The 15,565-nt window shown below is 40.8% G+C and overlaps 1 protein-coding gene across 5 annotated transcripts in view; it reads right to left on the bottom strand.

Annotated features, from left to right (window-relative positions):
• Nucleotides 1-15,565, bottom strand: part of ATP2B2 (ATPase plasma membrane Ca2+ transporting 2) — a 399,188-nt gene that overhangs the window by 83,096 nt on the left and 300,527 nt on the right. For 3 of the 5 annotated variants that reach the window (XM_053989799.1, XM_053989800.1, XM_053989797.1), the window contains exons 6-9: nt 8,393-8,650; nt 7,236-7,361; nt 6,406-6,531; nt 2,984-3,076 (exon numbers count right to left, since the gene is read on the bottom strand). In XM_053989799.1, the coding sequence (XP_053845774.1) occupies nt 2,984-3,076; nt 6,406-6,531; nt 7,236-7,361; nt 8,393-8,650 (603 nt within the window). The remainder of the gene's footprint in view (nt 1-2,983; nt 3,077-6,405; nt 6,532-7,235; nt 7,362-8,392; nt 8,651-15,565) is intronic. The other 2 variants (XM_053989798.1, XM_053989801.1) reach the window with 1 other exon arrangement.

Genomic DNA, 15,565 nt, shown 5'->3' with positions numbered 1-15,565 from the left:
AACAGGAAGTTTTAGGTAATTCTTCTATGCATTCAATAAATAACTTCCCTTACAATTCAGAAATATATTAAAATATAAATTTTAAAATGCATTAAAAATAGAAAAATAGTATTTAAAAATGAGCTCAAACTGCAAATTGCTTTGCAGGAGCAGAAGTAGCTCAGTACCTACGCTGGGATTAGCTGTAGATGTAAAATATTCCAGCAGAGATTTCTCTGACTCTGGTAAGCCATTTCTATACCTTTTCTATATTTTCTGAACACACATTTAAGTAGCAAATTCTCCAGCTTACAAATGCTAAAAATAGCCCAACAACCCACCCTGGAAATCCTGACTTAGGAAGGTGGCAGTGCTCTACTGGAAGGAAATCAAATTTGGGGTAATTTGAGCTACTAGAAGGAAATCAAATTTGGGGTAAACAATGATTGCTGCTTCCCTGATTTTCATTTTTTAAAGTTACCTTTACTAAATATAATACTTTGGAATGAGATGAGTTTTCCTGAATTACTACATTTCTGCAAAATTTTCTGCTCTGTTTATGGCCTTAACTTGCAACCTTTCAAAAACTGAATGTATTGTCCACAGTTCTGACAATGAGATCAGCAACAATTCTCTATTTTGATCTGAACTCCTAAAATTCAACATTTATAAGGATTTATATGAGTTCCTTTGGTACAGCACATAATACACAGGCTGGGTCACAAAGTAAATTAATTCATCTCTACAGGCTCACAGGCTGACAACAAACTCTTTCTTTTATGTCAATTGTTTATTGACAATTAAGAATGAAAATATTTTATCTGAAATGTAATTGGTTGATTTTTCAAGCAATAACATTTCCTGAGCTTGCTACTTATTCCAATATACAATTATTAATTCTTATTTTAAGGTATTTTCTACACAAAGGTATTGCTTTAGGTAAAATTCTTGTTTCTAGTCACACCTCAGGAAGAATTTTCAGACTTTAAAAAAATATTTATTTCATCCAGAGCAGAGGAATATGTAGATGAATTTGGGGTCCTTGCCTTGTAACTTATCCTCTCCTTCCTTTCTCCCCTCCAATCCTTATCTACATTTTTAGTATTTAACTCATCATAGTCAGCAGTGCTAACTGAGAAATTATCAGAAATCTGGCATTGCCCATTTCCCAGGTCATTCCAAAGCACTCAGACCTATGTTTGCCCTGAGTTCTCTGAGCAGCTGAACTCTGGAAAGCCTCTCCTGCCCTTGTTGATCAAAGACCAGCAGAATAATTGAACTGCTTCGTCTCAGAGGAGCTAAAATCCAAAACATCCTTAACTGCACAAAAAATTCCCTGCACACTGCAAAGCCCTGAGCTTGTATCTCTCAGCTCCAGGATAAACATGGGCAGTAACTGCTGCTCCTGACTGGAGAGAGGATGATGGAAAATCACATCCCTAATTCCGACACTGATCTAATATCCCCTGGAACTCAATTTCCTCATTAAGCCCAAACACAACAGGGATTTACCAGGCAGCCCCAGCTCTGAGCAGAGCCCAGGGCTCGTTCTGCACCTGCTGAGCACCAGCAAGGAGGGGCTGAACTCTGCTCCCAACTCTCTCTGCAGCTGGCAGGGACAAGCAGGAGTGCTGAGCATCCAGGACTGCAGGGGAGTTTGTTTTACACTCACCATGCTGGATTTATCACAGATTCATCACAGAATGGTTTGGGTTGGAACTAACCCTAAAGCCCTGTCACCCCTGCCATGGCAGGGACACCTTCCACTGTCCCAGGCTGCTCCAGCCCTGTCCAACCTGACCTTGGACACTTCCAGGGATCCAGGGGCAGCCACAGCTGCTCTGTGTCAGGAGCTCAGCACCCTCACAGCCGTGGAGAGTAAAACACAATTCATTCCCTGCTTCTTGGTCTCTAGGGAATCTGGAATCAGGATGATGGAGGTCCCTGCCACGCAAGGAGATGTAGGGATTGTAAATCCTAGTTTTCCAGAATGGGTTTTAAATCTGGTTATATGTTTCTTTTAAATTATTTGAAAATAGGCTTAACGATTTCCTGTGTCACTGTTTTAAATAAGATCCTACAGCAGTAAATCCTGTTCCTTGTTTAGCACTTGATATTGCTGTCAGAAACTCTCATTTCACATGTGAAATGCAACCTGCATGGCAAAAGACTTCTTTCACCATGATGAAAAGTAGAATGACTTTACTCGGTATTTTTGGCTCTGCACAAGAAGGAAAGGTTGCTTGGCAAATAAAGGCTCATGTATCTGATTAGCAGCAAAATACAGCTGATGCCTACACTAATATTGACCCATTCGATCCAATTTAACACTGGAATTTGACTATTAGGAGAGACACTGAAATATCTGCGTGCTAACAAGCCGGGTCGTGAATCTGTACTGGGACAGTCAAAACTGGCTGCAGGAATGGCTTGGTTTGGGTTTAGTTTACACAGGCAGGCTCGGGAGAAAGTCACTGAGGGCTCACACAAATAGCCACAAAACTTCTTGGTCCCTTCTGAAACAGATGCTGAAAATAGCAGAAGTTGTTCCTAACACAGTGTTGGTTGAAATGGAGGCAGATCTCTGATCCCAGCCCTCTCTCAGAACTGTGTGAGGAATTAGGAGTGAAAAAGAGGAGAAGCAGAGAGAATCCCTTTCTCATGGTGCTCCTCCCCAGATCTGTGCTGAATAATGAAACTTTATAATAAAACCTCAGGCAAATCTGCCCAAAAGTTTTGAAAGTGGCCTGACATAACTGCTTCTTTTAACTGCAGTTTGAATGGCAAACAGGTCATGATTCCAAGCTCTGCCTCTGCCAGGCTGAATGAAGCTGCAGCATCCCTGTGGCCCCTCTGCCAAGCTCCTGCAGAGCATGTGGAGCAGGATCTCTCAGAGTGCAGTCACACACACACAACATCTGTGCAGGTCAGCGAGGGGAGAGGGAATTTGACACAGTCAGGAGAGAAATCCATCAAATCAGACAAGCCGGGGGTTGTGACGTACCATTGACTAAGCTGGCATTTGCATTATCAGTGGCATTTGCACCTGCTGCACCATCTGTGGCTGGAGGAGGGTGGGAGGAGGGATGGGAAGAATCTACTGAGCAATAATGGATAAAAAAAAAAAAACAAAAAAACAGAAAAACATAAAAACAAAACGGCAAATAATAAATAAATAATAACAGCAACGCGAACAAATGCACGTGACAGAGCGAAAAGCCTTCGTGGCTTTGTTTGCTCCCAAAATCAAAGTTTGAAATTAATTAACACAAATTTCCAAAGCAATGTGGCATTGGGAAGGTGTCACAAAGTAAGCTGAAAGCTCAAATAATAATAACAATAATAATAACAATAATAATAATAACAACAATAAAAGATAAATAAATATGAAACACATTTAGCAAAGTTAAAGGAGTTGGTGAGAACAGACTGTACAGAGTCCTGTGTGCATTGCTTTAGTCCTTTTATGTCTAATTTTTTTTGTACTTTAATGTAATTTATGCATTTTTTTAAGTGGCTGAAATGTTTCCTTTGCTGTTAATTTACACAGTGCATAGGTAGTTTTAAAATTTGCATTTAAAAATATATTATATCTATATCTGTACATACTTCTACATAGTACAGTGGTAAATATTTTATGTTTTAAATAATTTTGCACAGTATGATTTATCACCACTGGTGCATCCCAGTCTAACAGGGCTCAATCCATGCCCTGCCATCACCCAGGTAAAATGCACATTGATCTGAGGAGAAACATGGAGTTTTCCTATATTTTATGTGGGAAAAGCAAATATAGTCTTGAGGAGAATAAGGGGTTATTTTAAACCCAGATAACAGACATGAGACATTTCCTGGTTTGTGATGACATGAAGGAAGAATCAGAAAAGAAAACCTCTTCTTCTTTTCAGTTATTATTCACATATTAGAGAAAATTGGACAAGAACTCTTTCCTCACAGGAAGGTGAAAAGCTTAAAGAAGGTTTTATCATTTTACTATGTTTTTTTATAGTAAAGTTCAATAAAATTAGTCTCTGCAAAAAATAGATGAAATTTATTTTGGTTTTTTTTCTGGTGGTTAATTGCTCACAACAGAACCAAGTCCTCCCATGAATCCTGACTGAGACTCTCCAACTGCTCCAGTCCTTGCCCCACAGGGATTATTTTGTGCTGTACTGGGTTGGTACTGCAGAAGAATGGGCTGATTTTATTTACAAATGGCAAATTGGGAGAAGAAAATAAACAGCTCCCAGGATTTAAAAACACACCCTGTGCAACTGCATTCAGGAAAATTTCAATTGCAAATTTGATTACTGTGGTGGCAACGACTTAAACTGTTTTGTTGACTCGTGCTCGCTCTTTATTCCGTTTGGATCCCCACCCCAACCAGCACAGCGTGAGCTGCTAACAGCAAATCAAGTATTCCACATTAAATACTTTGCAATTTACTTCTGGAGAACAGCTGATTATTCCAGCTGAACGGGAAGATTTGTAACACCAACAATGCCTGCACACTAAAAGATTTGGCACCAGCAATCTTGTTGATTTGAAATCATTTTTTTTTAATTTCAACTTGACTGATTCAAAGATGATTGTTTCAATCAGCAGTTCCCCCCTGATTTGCACCATTGGATGGGGTACAGTTCTTACTCTACCTGGAAGCTGCTGCTCCTCCTCCTGATTCACACCTGCATGATGATTTTTAAAGTGTTAATGAACAATAAAAGCACACACCCACACGGACTGAAAGGGGCAGGATTTCTCAGAACTGCAGGTTTATGTACCAGAGGTTTTTCATTTGAGTTGGTGCCTCCATCTGCCACCAGCTCTGCCCAGGCACAAGCACAAAGCTGCATCAGAAAATGTGGAGGAATTCTCTATATTATGGATTCTTTATATTCTAGCTGTTTCTACAGAGCCATGTTCAATTAAATTCTGTGTCTGCATCCAAATTCTAACACACCTCTGTAAGAATCTCTGGCTAAGTTACAGCCACAATGTGGGGGAAACCCCCTGATTTCTCTTTTCCTGCCTTCCCAGGCTCTTCCCTGTGAAACCTGAGAGAGCCACCAGTGTCCTGAGCCCAGCCTAGGGAGGCCAGCCCAGTTAAACCCAGCCCAGGGAGCTCTCACATCACACAGGGGTGAAGCTGCTCCTCCTCTCCTCCAGACCACACAAAGGCTCTGAACGACAGCAAAAGCAAACTCCAAGGTGCTGCTCAAAACTAGTCTGGCATGAAAGAGTTTTGCTTTGTGAAGTTTCAGTCTTTCCTCATTTTAATTCTCCTGGAGCCCCCATGCCTGGCAGCTATTGTGCATTTCTGTGCAGAAATGAAATGGTAAACATTTCATTTAGTAAAACGAGGTTTCCTCAAAGCAGCAGGGAGTCAAAGGCAGACACTTGTTGAACATACTCAGAAATGGAAATTGTAGGTCTTAAAAACCATTTGAATTTGGCCTTCCTATCTGCAACTTCATATAAAAAGATGGAAAGAAAAAAAAAGGTGGAATCGTATTGCCTGACAGATAGCAAATAAAATGTTCAGTAAAGCTTTAACTGTGGTTTTTTTTTTTTTTTAATTAATAGTGAAAAACACTAGAAAGAGCAGAAATGTCTGAAAAACCTGTATTAATTGGCCCTTAATCATGTCTGAAAGACAACTATTCTTAGGACAGACTTGGAATGAAATTGTGGAAGCAGAACAACTTACAAGACTGGGTGAAGAAAAACTGGCAAGGACAGACATTAAATCATGTTTCTGCTTAGTGTGCAGCCCATAAATTAGCAAATGCTTATGACATCACACTGTAATAAGGTGAAAAGCCCAAAGAGGCTTCTTGATTTCATTAACTGATGCAGGACATGAAAGTAAAACTGTCTGCTAACATTTACTGCTACATTCTTGGCTTTTACTATTCTTAGCTCGACCTTTACACCTGAGGAAATTAAAATGCCTCTCAAGTCAGTCACTGACATTAAACAACCAGGCTAGCAAAGAGCCACAGCTTATCTTTATTTTAGTCCTGAAACTCCAACACAGGTGCTATTTCCATAGCCAAGGTTTTTTTCCCTGGGGAAAAAGAATTGAATTGATAGAAAAGCACAAAACCTTAGCAAACTGTAGGTGAGCATGGATTCATGTAGAGAAGCCACAGCAACTGGAGCATGCCCAGCTATTCCCTTGCATTTCAGTATGGACTGGGAGCCTGCAGCTTCACACTGGAAAAACATCTTGTTATCCAATGGATTTATTGGTTAACAGCTTCTGCTGTTTTTCTGTGTGACATGTGATGATAAAAAATGTGTCATAAAAAAAAAAAAAAAAAAGGCAGTTTGAAAAATCACATTTATTTGTCAAAAGCAGAGGAGAGCTCTGGCTGCACAAAGCCCAGGAGCTTCTCTGGAGCATCCTGGTGTTGGGAGATTTACCTTTCTTGTCTTTCTTCTCCTCCTCTTCTCCCCCAGCTCCCAGCAGAGTGAAGATGATGCCAGTCTGAGAATTCACCCCCACAGCAGTCACCAGCATCCGCCCAGAGCCTTCCATGACATGGGTGCCTGAAAAGAGGCAGGAAAGGTTACAGAGAGCTAAAATAAATGTAAAAAACTATGCAAGGCCTTTCTGACAGTATTGAGAGAGATTTGCTACACTTTATAAAGCTATATTGAGGGGGATATCACCACATAACCAAAATAAACCCTGTTGTGCATTATTCTCAACCAAGAATTAATGCTTAAGCACAAACCTCAGGCAGCACATCCATCACCATCAGATTCTCTTTTTAAAAGAAATATTGTCACTAATCAAGTTTATCTTCTGCAAGAAAACAGTTTCAGCAAGATATCACAAATACACAAATTAGGTCAAACACCCCCCCCCCCCCCCCAGAAATAAATTCCATTCAAACCTAAAGATCAGAAAAGATCTTTAAAAGCCAGCAGAGACTTGGTTGGTTCAGTTAGAAAGGAAAAGCACTGAAACCTTCCTCAGAAATTTATCAGAGCCTCCTTTAAGATGTGCCACTATTTCCAAATACCTTTTAATTAAGAACTTGCTACTTGTAGCCCTGTGTTTTGTTCTGAGGGAATCTTCTCTGAATTGGACGACAAAGGTGGATAAAAATACCCTCCAAAAATGCCATTGGCTCCTACGCTCCCAGAGCAGCTTTCCCAGGAAAACAGGCACCCAGCAGAGCCCAGCCTTGGCTCTGCCCAGCTGGAGAGGGCAGGGCAGGCAGGCAGAGGGGATGGGCAGGTTTTACCTGACAGCAGCATCGGGTCCTTGTCCACGGATTTGCGGACCTGGTCGGACTCTCCAGTCAAGGAGCTCTCATCGATTTTGAGATCATTTCCTTGAATAAATATCCCATCAGCAGGTAGAAGGTCCCCTGTGGTCAGAACGTGGCAATGGAAAAGCTCCATGAGATTGCTTTTACAATTACAGGATGAGTTTTGTTATTAAAATCACAATTAATTGCATTAAAAGGTGCAGTGAAAGAGAAGGGAAGGAATTACTCCTGATTCTGTCCACATGAGCCACAGTACTGCAATCCAGCAAGGAAAGGCCTTTTATTGCAAACGTGATCTGCTTCACGCCATCCCAGAATCCAAATGTATCACACTGAACACACAATGGACATCTCCATGATGGGTGTTTGGCAGGGAAGTGCTCCTCACATCACCTGGAGGTTTCTCCATCAGACTGCATAGGAATTAACAGCAGCTAATTAACAGCTGAGCTGCCCTTTGCCCTCCCCCCCTCAGGGAGCCCTTAGGTAAGTCCAGGAGAAATGTGCTGGCTGATGGAAGAGGGATATTGCTGGAATGAACAACTCGCTCCAGAGCACACAGAGTTCCTGCAGGAGTCTTTCACTCCGCTGGAGCACAGGGCTTTCCCTGTGGCATGGAATTATCAGGCACCTGATCTGGGGGATCACTCTGGGTCTGAAGCAACTCATGAGGCAATCACAGAGGCCCAGTTCCCTTCCACACAACATTTAAAAACACTTCCTCTTGCCCCTAACTGGACAGAAATAAAAATAAATAAATCTGAATAATGTAATCCTCCATGACAGAGAACTTATAAATTTCTGTATTGGTATGAACAAATACAGAAAACTGGAAGGACAAGAAAACTGGAAGAACAAATACAGAAAACTGGGAGGAACTAGAAAACTGACCAGTCCTTGTCATGATCAGTGAAAGAAGTTTACACCAATTAAACTGATTTCCTGGTGCAGTTTTACAGCAGGTCTTTATTTGGTTCTCCTTTTGCCCTGACAGCTCAGGTGTCACCTCAGCATGGCCAACGCTGACTTTTCTGCCACACAAACCTGCCATAACCCTGCCAGTGAAGCGTCTCCATCCTGCTGGGAAGGGCCAGCAGAGCACCCCAAGTTTCCAGAGGCCGTGCACTCACCGTACTTGACCTGTGCAATGTCCCCAACCACGATCTCTGCCACGGGGATCTGGATGACCTGTCCCCCTCGCACCACGGTGAACTTCTGCTCCTGCTCGATGCGGCTCTGCAGCCCCCGGAACTGCTTCTCCTTGCTCCAGTCGTTGAAGGCAGTGACCAGGACAACACAGATGACAGACAGGAGGATGGCAGCACCTTCAATCCAGCCAGCTTCGGCCTCCCCCTCATCCTCAGCTCCTCCTGTTGCAGTACCACACCCTGCAGAGGTAAAGGATCAGTTTAGGGAAGGTTGGGTGGACCACAAGAAATGGAATTTGTGACACGACAAAGGGGAGGGGATGGAGCTGCTTTTCCAAGCACTGCCTGCTGATGAAACGTGGCAGAGTGGAGGAAAAGGACAGATAATAAAAAATATTTTTTTTTCCCTGTGGAAAAGAGAAAGGAAATAAATTGACATAAATCTTAGTCCTTTTAAATTTTCTACTGAGCAACCCATCCTTGATGAACCCGGACTAAACAAATGGAAGGAGAAATTCTGTTCTGTGATAGAGGACTCAGAGCTTCACCTGAGCCACCAAAACCTGCAGGATAAGAATAAGAATAATACTGAAGAATAAGAATAATACTGAAGGTGACAGAAAGGACTAAAACAATGAATGACACTAAATAATGCAAAGCAATGGCATTAAATTCACATTAACACCCTGCCAGATTAAATTAAACCATTTTAACAAAATTTTTTTAAACAATTTTCAACACAATTTCTAAATGTTCTCAACTAAACACACATATAGGGAATACTTGTTAAAAAATACTGGGGTCAACTGAGTTTATCAGCATTTCAATTTGATAATGAATGTATTAAGGAACACTGAGTAAAAACAATTCTAATATTAATTCATCAGTCTTCCCTACAGAGAAATGCAGTGGGATGCTTCTAGAATTGCAAGTACATTATTGCTGCCAAAAGCAAAACGGTATTAAGAGAACCACTCTGTTCTGAATTGTTAATTCTGAATTAATTTATATACATCTGCTAATTATTTATTTCAAAGTTGGATGCAATTAAAATTTAAATAGATAATATTCACCAAAGGAAAGTGACACAGCTCTCCTTCTTACTGAAAGTGCACCTGGGAGAAATACTGGACAGCCAAGGGCACATTCCAGAGTCACAATCCAGAGAAATCCCAGCTGGTGGGAGAGAGGAGAACCCAGCCTGGCCAGCAGAGCCTCCTCTCCTGAGGGACCTGGGAAGAATTGTCCCCATTTTCCATGAAGAATGGGACCAGGCAGGAATTTGACATCATCCTCCACCTTACCCAGGTACCAGGGGGTTCAGCAACTTCACTTCCACCTCTGACTGAAGTTGAATTTGGTTTATTCATCACCTCTCCCCAGAGAGAATTTACAACCAGGTTGATTACTGTATTTAAATTACAAACTGGAGCATCATAATCCATTCACCAGCTGAGTAATTACTCTTGCATGTGAACAATAACAAAACTACCAAAAGTCAAAGGAGGAAAGATGAGCCTGAACAGAGAGGAAGAAAATGAAAATGAAGGGAGTTTTTAGCCAAGTTCTCTGTAGTTTACACTGAGTTTCTAAGGCAAAGGCTGCTCCCAAGGGCGGGGGCTGCCCTGGCAGGGCTCCCCTTCCACTGCTGGCCCGCCCGAACCTTCAGCACAAGAACCTCACTAAAACCACTCTCACAGCACTCAAGGAAGAAATTAAGAAACTTTTTTTAAGTTCAGTACCTTCAGCTGCTCATTACCAGCCTCAAATGCAACCCAGAAACCAACCCTGCAACTTCCTCCTGCAGCAGAATGGGGGTTTTGGGGAGGACTAATGAATTTTGCTCTCTTTCACCTTAATCATCTCAACTGGGCTGTGTTGGGCTTTTAAATTCCTTTTCCAAATCAGCAGATTCGCCTTGTCTTGATTGTTTTAAATGGTTTCCTAGTGCAAGTAATTCTATTTCAGCAGATGTAACACCAGAATTCACTCTCCTCTTTTCATTAGATATGACTTCGAATTAAATATGATGAATATTCTGGTTTTTTAACAGCAAACCTCCTCTTCTGTTTCTCACAGAAGAAACATGGCCTGGTCTAGCCACAGTCAAACACTGATTTTATTTCTTTTTCAGATGGTTAAATTTAGCCCAGCTTGTACAAAATTACAAAGAGCTGCTGCAGAGTAATGTTTCCAAGACCCTTCAGTTAAAAAAAGAAAAAATAATTGATTAAGCAAAATCAGGTGAAAAATAAATATATTCCTTGATTTGAGCAGTGAAGTTAATTTTGTGTTTGTCTTGTCAGAACTGATCTCCATGTTGACATAAATGGTACCACAGAGCATGCAAGTAATACAAAATATTATCATTAACATAAAAGGAATTACCTGTAGATACCTTGTAGATTAAGCACAATCAAATAAAATATTTCACTTTTCAGCTGAAAAATTTTATTCCAGCTGAAAACATTGTTTGTAACAATGAAAGAAAATCTGAAGGAAACAGATTGAACTTAGATCAAGCTCTTGGAAAGCGTCCCTAAAGCTGACAAGCTTCCACACTGAATAAAAAAATTATGTTTATGACTCAAAATCCTGAGACAATCCTCCACAAGCCAATGAAAACAACAAAATTTTAAATGCATTTAATTTTCTTTTCTGTTCCTTTCATCTGACAATGATAAATTCAGGTGGAGCAGAGGGGTTTGAAGGGAGGAAGGAATTTTAGGAGTAGAGGAATTAATTGCCAGACCTCATCAAAACCTGAAGTCTTTGAGAGGGATGGAGGAAATTCTGAGCTGATTTTTCAGTTGTTAATTGTTGAGATTCAATGTGGCCTCTAGAAAACCCCAGGGGATCCCCTGGCCCAGGTGAGAAATCATTCCGACCAGCAGAATTTCCCAAAATTTTGCCTCTGCATTTTACACTCCACAGAAAGGAGATGGGATAAAAGTGCTACACAAATGAATGCAAAATGTTCTTTTCCTAGGAATAAACTCTAGCAGGAAACTACCTGCTTCTTACAAAAGCAAGATTTCTGAGCAGATTTTTTTTTTTTTTTAAATATGAAAAGCAAGATTTTAAAAATGCAACCTCTGCCCTTTACAAGATGACCCAGCTGTCAGGAAACATTTACTTGAATTATGTGATGTTCTTGCTTCCAAACTGTTTTAGAGGTGTTCCTTTTAATAGGAAAAAAATAAAGGAAACCTGCATCTCCATTGGTTTGAGTCTGTCTAATGTTTTCTTATATACTTACGGAAAAACAATTGGGTTTTTAATTTCTTTTTCTGCTGTTATGGTTTTCTAGAAATTATAGAAAGACTTACATGGATTTACAGAAAGAAACTTTATGTATTTATAGGGGAAAAAGACACAAACTTCTTGACTCTATATTTAGATTATGTGTCCTTATTGCAGTGTAAAGTGACCCAGTATTGACCTCACAGATAAGGAGAAAATAAGAAATATTAATAAAATACATCATATTAATACACTTAAGTAGCAAAATTGAGTTTAAAGCACCTAATATTTATTCAAAATGTTCATATAAGCTTGAAAAATTCATGTTGAGGTATAAGATTGCTGTTCTGCTTTCACAGAGAGCACGTGGCTCTCAATGCTACCCAAAATTCTGCCTGAGCTTTTATTGAAATGCACCGAGTGAAAAGCACCACAAAAGAGTTGTTAATATGCAGATGTGATTTGTGGCAGGGATTTATTCCAAGACAGAGAATTGTGATGTTCTCATCTTAAATTACCTTTAACAGAGGCCCTATCTGTCAGAAAATCCAAATGCAGGGAGGTAAGCAAGTTAAAAACATGGAGTTCTTTTCTCCCACAACTCTGAACATGTGCCCTGGCCAAAATCTGACCCTCACAGGACAGAAAATGTGCAGGGCTTGAAACTGAGGTGCTGAAGACCTGCAAGGCAAAGATGGAAATGGCTGGGACTCCTTGGGCACAGAAAAAGCAGATGGAGCCCTAAAATGGATCACCTTATCCCAAAAGGAGCACCCAGGTGAGCTGCAACTCCCCAGGAGAGGGAGAACCTGGCAGCACAGCCTCTAAGAAGGCTCAGAAACACAAAAAAAGGACCAAGGTGACTTTTGTGCCCATAAAATATCTGAAAGGACATTTCCAGAACCTTGTGGAAGGAGAACAGAACTTTAAAAAGCTTAAAACTGGGCCAGAAATAGATCAGCAAAGCTGATGAAAAACTTTTCTACAGAGGGGAGATGAAAGGAAGGAAAAATCCAAAGGAAAGGAAAGAACAGGGAAGTTCTGCCACCCATCACACACAGTGAGCCCAGCTGAGGTGGCAGCAGCTGGATTTCCATCTCTGCAGAGACTGCAGGGCTCCAAACCTGCCCAGGAGCCTGGGGGCTGAGCAAACTCCCAGGCACTCACCTGGGCTGCACTTCATCTCAAGAAAATTCAAAACTGGCCTGAGAAACCTATTCTGCATGAGCAGAATTTAATTATATGGAAGGGTTTAGAAGGAGAAGGGAAAAAAAAAAAAAAAAAAAAAAAAAAAGGAAGAAAGGCACAGGTTATTAAAGGGAAAGTTAGAAAAAACCTGGGATATCCTTGTGGTGAAAAGGGGAAGAAGGAGAGGAGGAGGCACAAGAACAGGTTAAAGCACTTCAGGAAGAGTGAGCAAGAGGCAGCACGAGGTAATAATCTGGTGGCTGTTATGAATCATTTCAACTTAGTGAAAGCTAGCAAGCAAGAAAGGGAATTAATAGAAGTCCACAAAAAGCCAGACAGCATCACCTGACAGCTTGCCAGGCTCCTGTCCTGTTGGATCTGAAATGCTTTTACACCATTTCAATGCATATTTCTCCTGATATCAACCAAATCTGGGCAGATACAGGAGGAAGCACACGGGCTCAGTGCAGCTAAAAAGAATATCTGCTTAAAATTTCAAACAGCTATCAGGAGATCCTTTAAGCTGCTTTGAAGAACATAATGATTATAATTACAAACTATATGGTCCTGAGCTGCAGCATGGTAATTTTTAAATCAGAAAAAGTACATTTTTAAAAATCTGGGAACATCTGTATTCCTAAATCCCAACCTCCAGCACATACCTCCTCTCAGCTACTCATTTCAACCTACACACTGCTATTTTTAAGCTGAGAATACCTTGTGGCATTTAAATTCCCTAGGAAAATCTCCTCACACCCCCAGAGGTAATTTTTCTTAGTCAGTCAAACTGGTTTTGTCATCAGAAAGACAACGGCTCCCCGATAAAAACTTTTTATTGAATCTCTTCCTCTAAAGACATTTTTTCCCTCGCTGCAGCTCCAGCACTGATGTTATTAAAGCAAATTGAGCAGCTCGAAGTTACAGCTTTGTCATCAGCTCTGGTTTCCATCAGCACCACTGATGATCCTAACTTTACAAATGTATTTAGCTGTGTAAGAAAAGGAACAATAACCCAAAAATTATGCGATAAAACCCATAAATTCCCCTCCTTAACAAGGCTTTTAAAGCTGTAACAAACACTGCAGCTTTTATTTCTGCAGACTCCTCCTTGTGTCAGGTCTTTTGCTACACAACGAGTCCCAGGAGTGATTGCCACCAGCATTCCTGCCCCAAATCCTCCTCGGCGTGACGATGCATCAGCAGATGTTGAATCACGTCCCACGAGGGCAGAGCAGCAGGCAGAGCTCAGCAGAGGGGCAGAAATCGCTGCCACTCCAACATTCCTGCCTTGCCCTCGCTCCCTCCGAGGGTTTAGTCACCCTGACAAACATTCCCAAGTTACCTGCAGGGTCAATTCCAGCTATAAAATAATCCTAGAACTTGATCCAGAAATGCTTCATCTTTAAAAAGTCACATCATAAAGATTCTGCAAATTTGAATACTAATTGGTATCTTAAAGCTGCCAAATTAAAAATTAGTTTTAAATCATGATGAGATAAGAGAACATTCAATATTCCTGTATTTTATATTATTTTATTTCATAAGCTATTAACTTCTAATAATAAAGATGTTTTCAGAGCTTTTGAGTTCCCATTGATTTGAGGGAAAAAACAGGTAAATATTTTTAAGGTACTATTTTAGCTTCAGTGCAATATTTGCATTTTCTGTACTACTGCCATGCTTGAATTTCAAATCCCCAAAGAAAAAGAGGGGGAAGTCTGCACGAACACTCTCCAAACCCACACTCCTTCCTGCCCCACAGAAGGGATGTATGAGGGTGACAAAATTACCCTACAAACATCAAGGGTCAGGGGGTTTGGACATTCGCTAAAAGCCACTTTTGGACACGTCTTTGAACCCAATATTAGAATTCCTTGCTTTGTGATCCATCAGTTTGTTATGTAAGGGCTCCAGGGGGGCAGGGAGGGGGAAGCAAAGAGCTGCTGTCCCTGTGGGTTTGTTATGTAACTGCCAGCTCCAGAGCTTGCTATTAAATATTTACACTTTTTTGGCATCTATATGCAAGGAAACAAATCTGGGGGCCCTGTAAGCATAGGTTTATACATATATTCACACGTTCTTCAGCCTGATCACAAACATTCATGAGCACAGGGATGTTAATTGAAATGTTCCCTCCACTTTAGGAGATGGGATGTGTCAAGCAGGATTCTTCTGCCTGGCATCTCCAAGGAAATTCATTTTGGAGAGATCAGGCAGTGGGATGGCTCCTAACTCCACCAAAGGACCAAGCAACTACTTCTATAATGTTTCTATTCAATTTTGTTTCCTTTTTTTTTGCCAGAAAGAAAATAGAGAAAGGCAAAAAAAAAAAAAATAAAAAAGGGAATTTTCATCACGAGTCCTGTTGTTAGGGATTGCAAGAGAAAAACCTTGATGTTGGGTTGTTGTAGCTTCACTTATATTGCTCCAAGCTAGAGATGTCAGGTAAATATAACCTCATATTCCAAAGGTAAAACATGGGTTCCAAATGCAGGAACCAGACCTTGAAAAGTTGTTCTGTGTTTATTAACAAGGATTCAAGTGCAGTTATTCAACCACTTGACTTGCAAGGTCACGTCCTAGCCAAGTCCTACTTGCAGAATTAATATTTCTGGAGGATCTCTTCCTGGAAAATATGTGAGAAGATTTTTTTATGCTGTCCCAAAGTTCTAAATCTCATTCCCTGCTGTCCCCAGCTGAGAGCTGAGTTGTGCCTGGCACCCT

Source organism: Vidua macroura, chromosome 13 (genome assembly GCF_024509145.1).
Source record: "Vidua macroura isolate BioBank_ID:100142 chromosome 13, ASM2450914v1, whole genome shotgun sequence".
Taxonomy (NCBI): domain Eukaryota; kingdom Metazoa; phylum Chordata; class Aves; order Passeriformes; family Viduidae; genus Vidua; species Vidua macroura.
The sequence above is the reverse complement of the archived record's forward strand: the minus strand, read 5'-3'. Positions and strand labels throughout refer to the sequence as shown.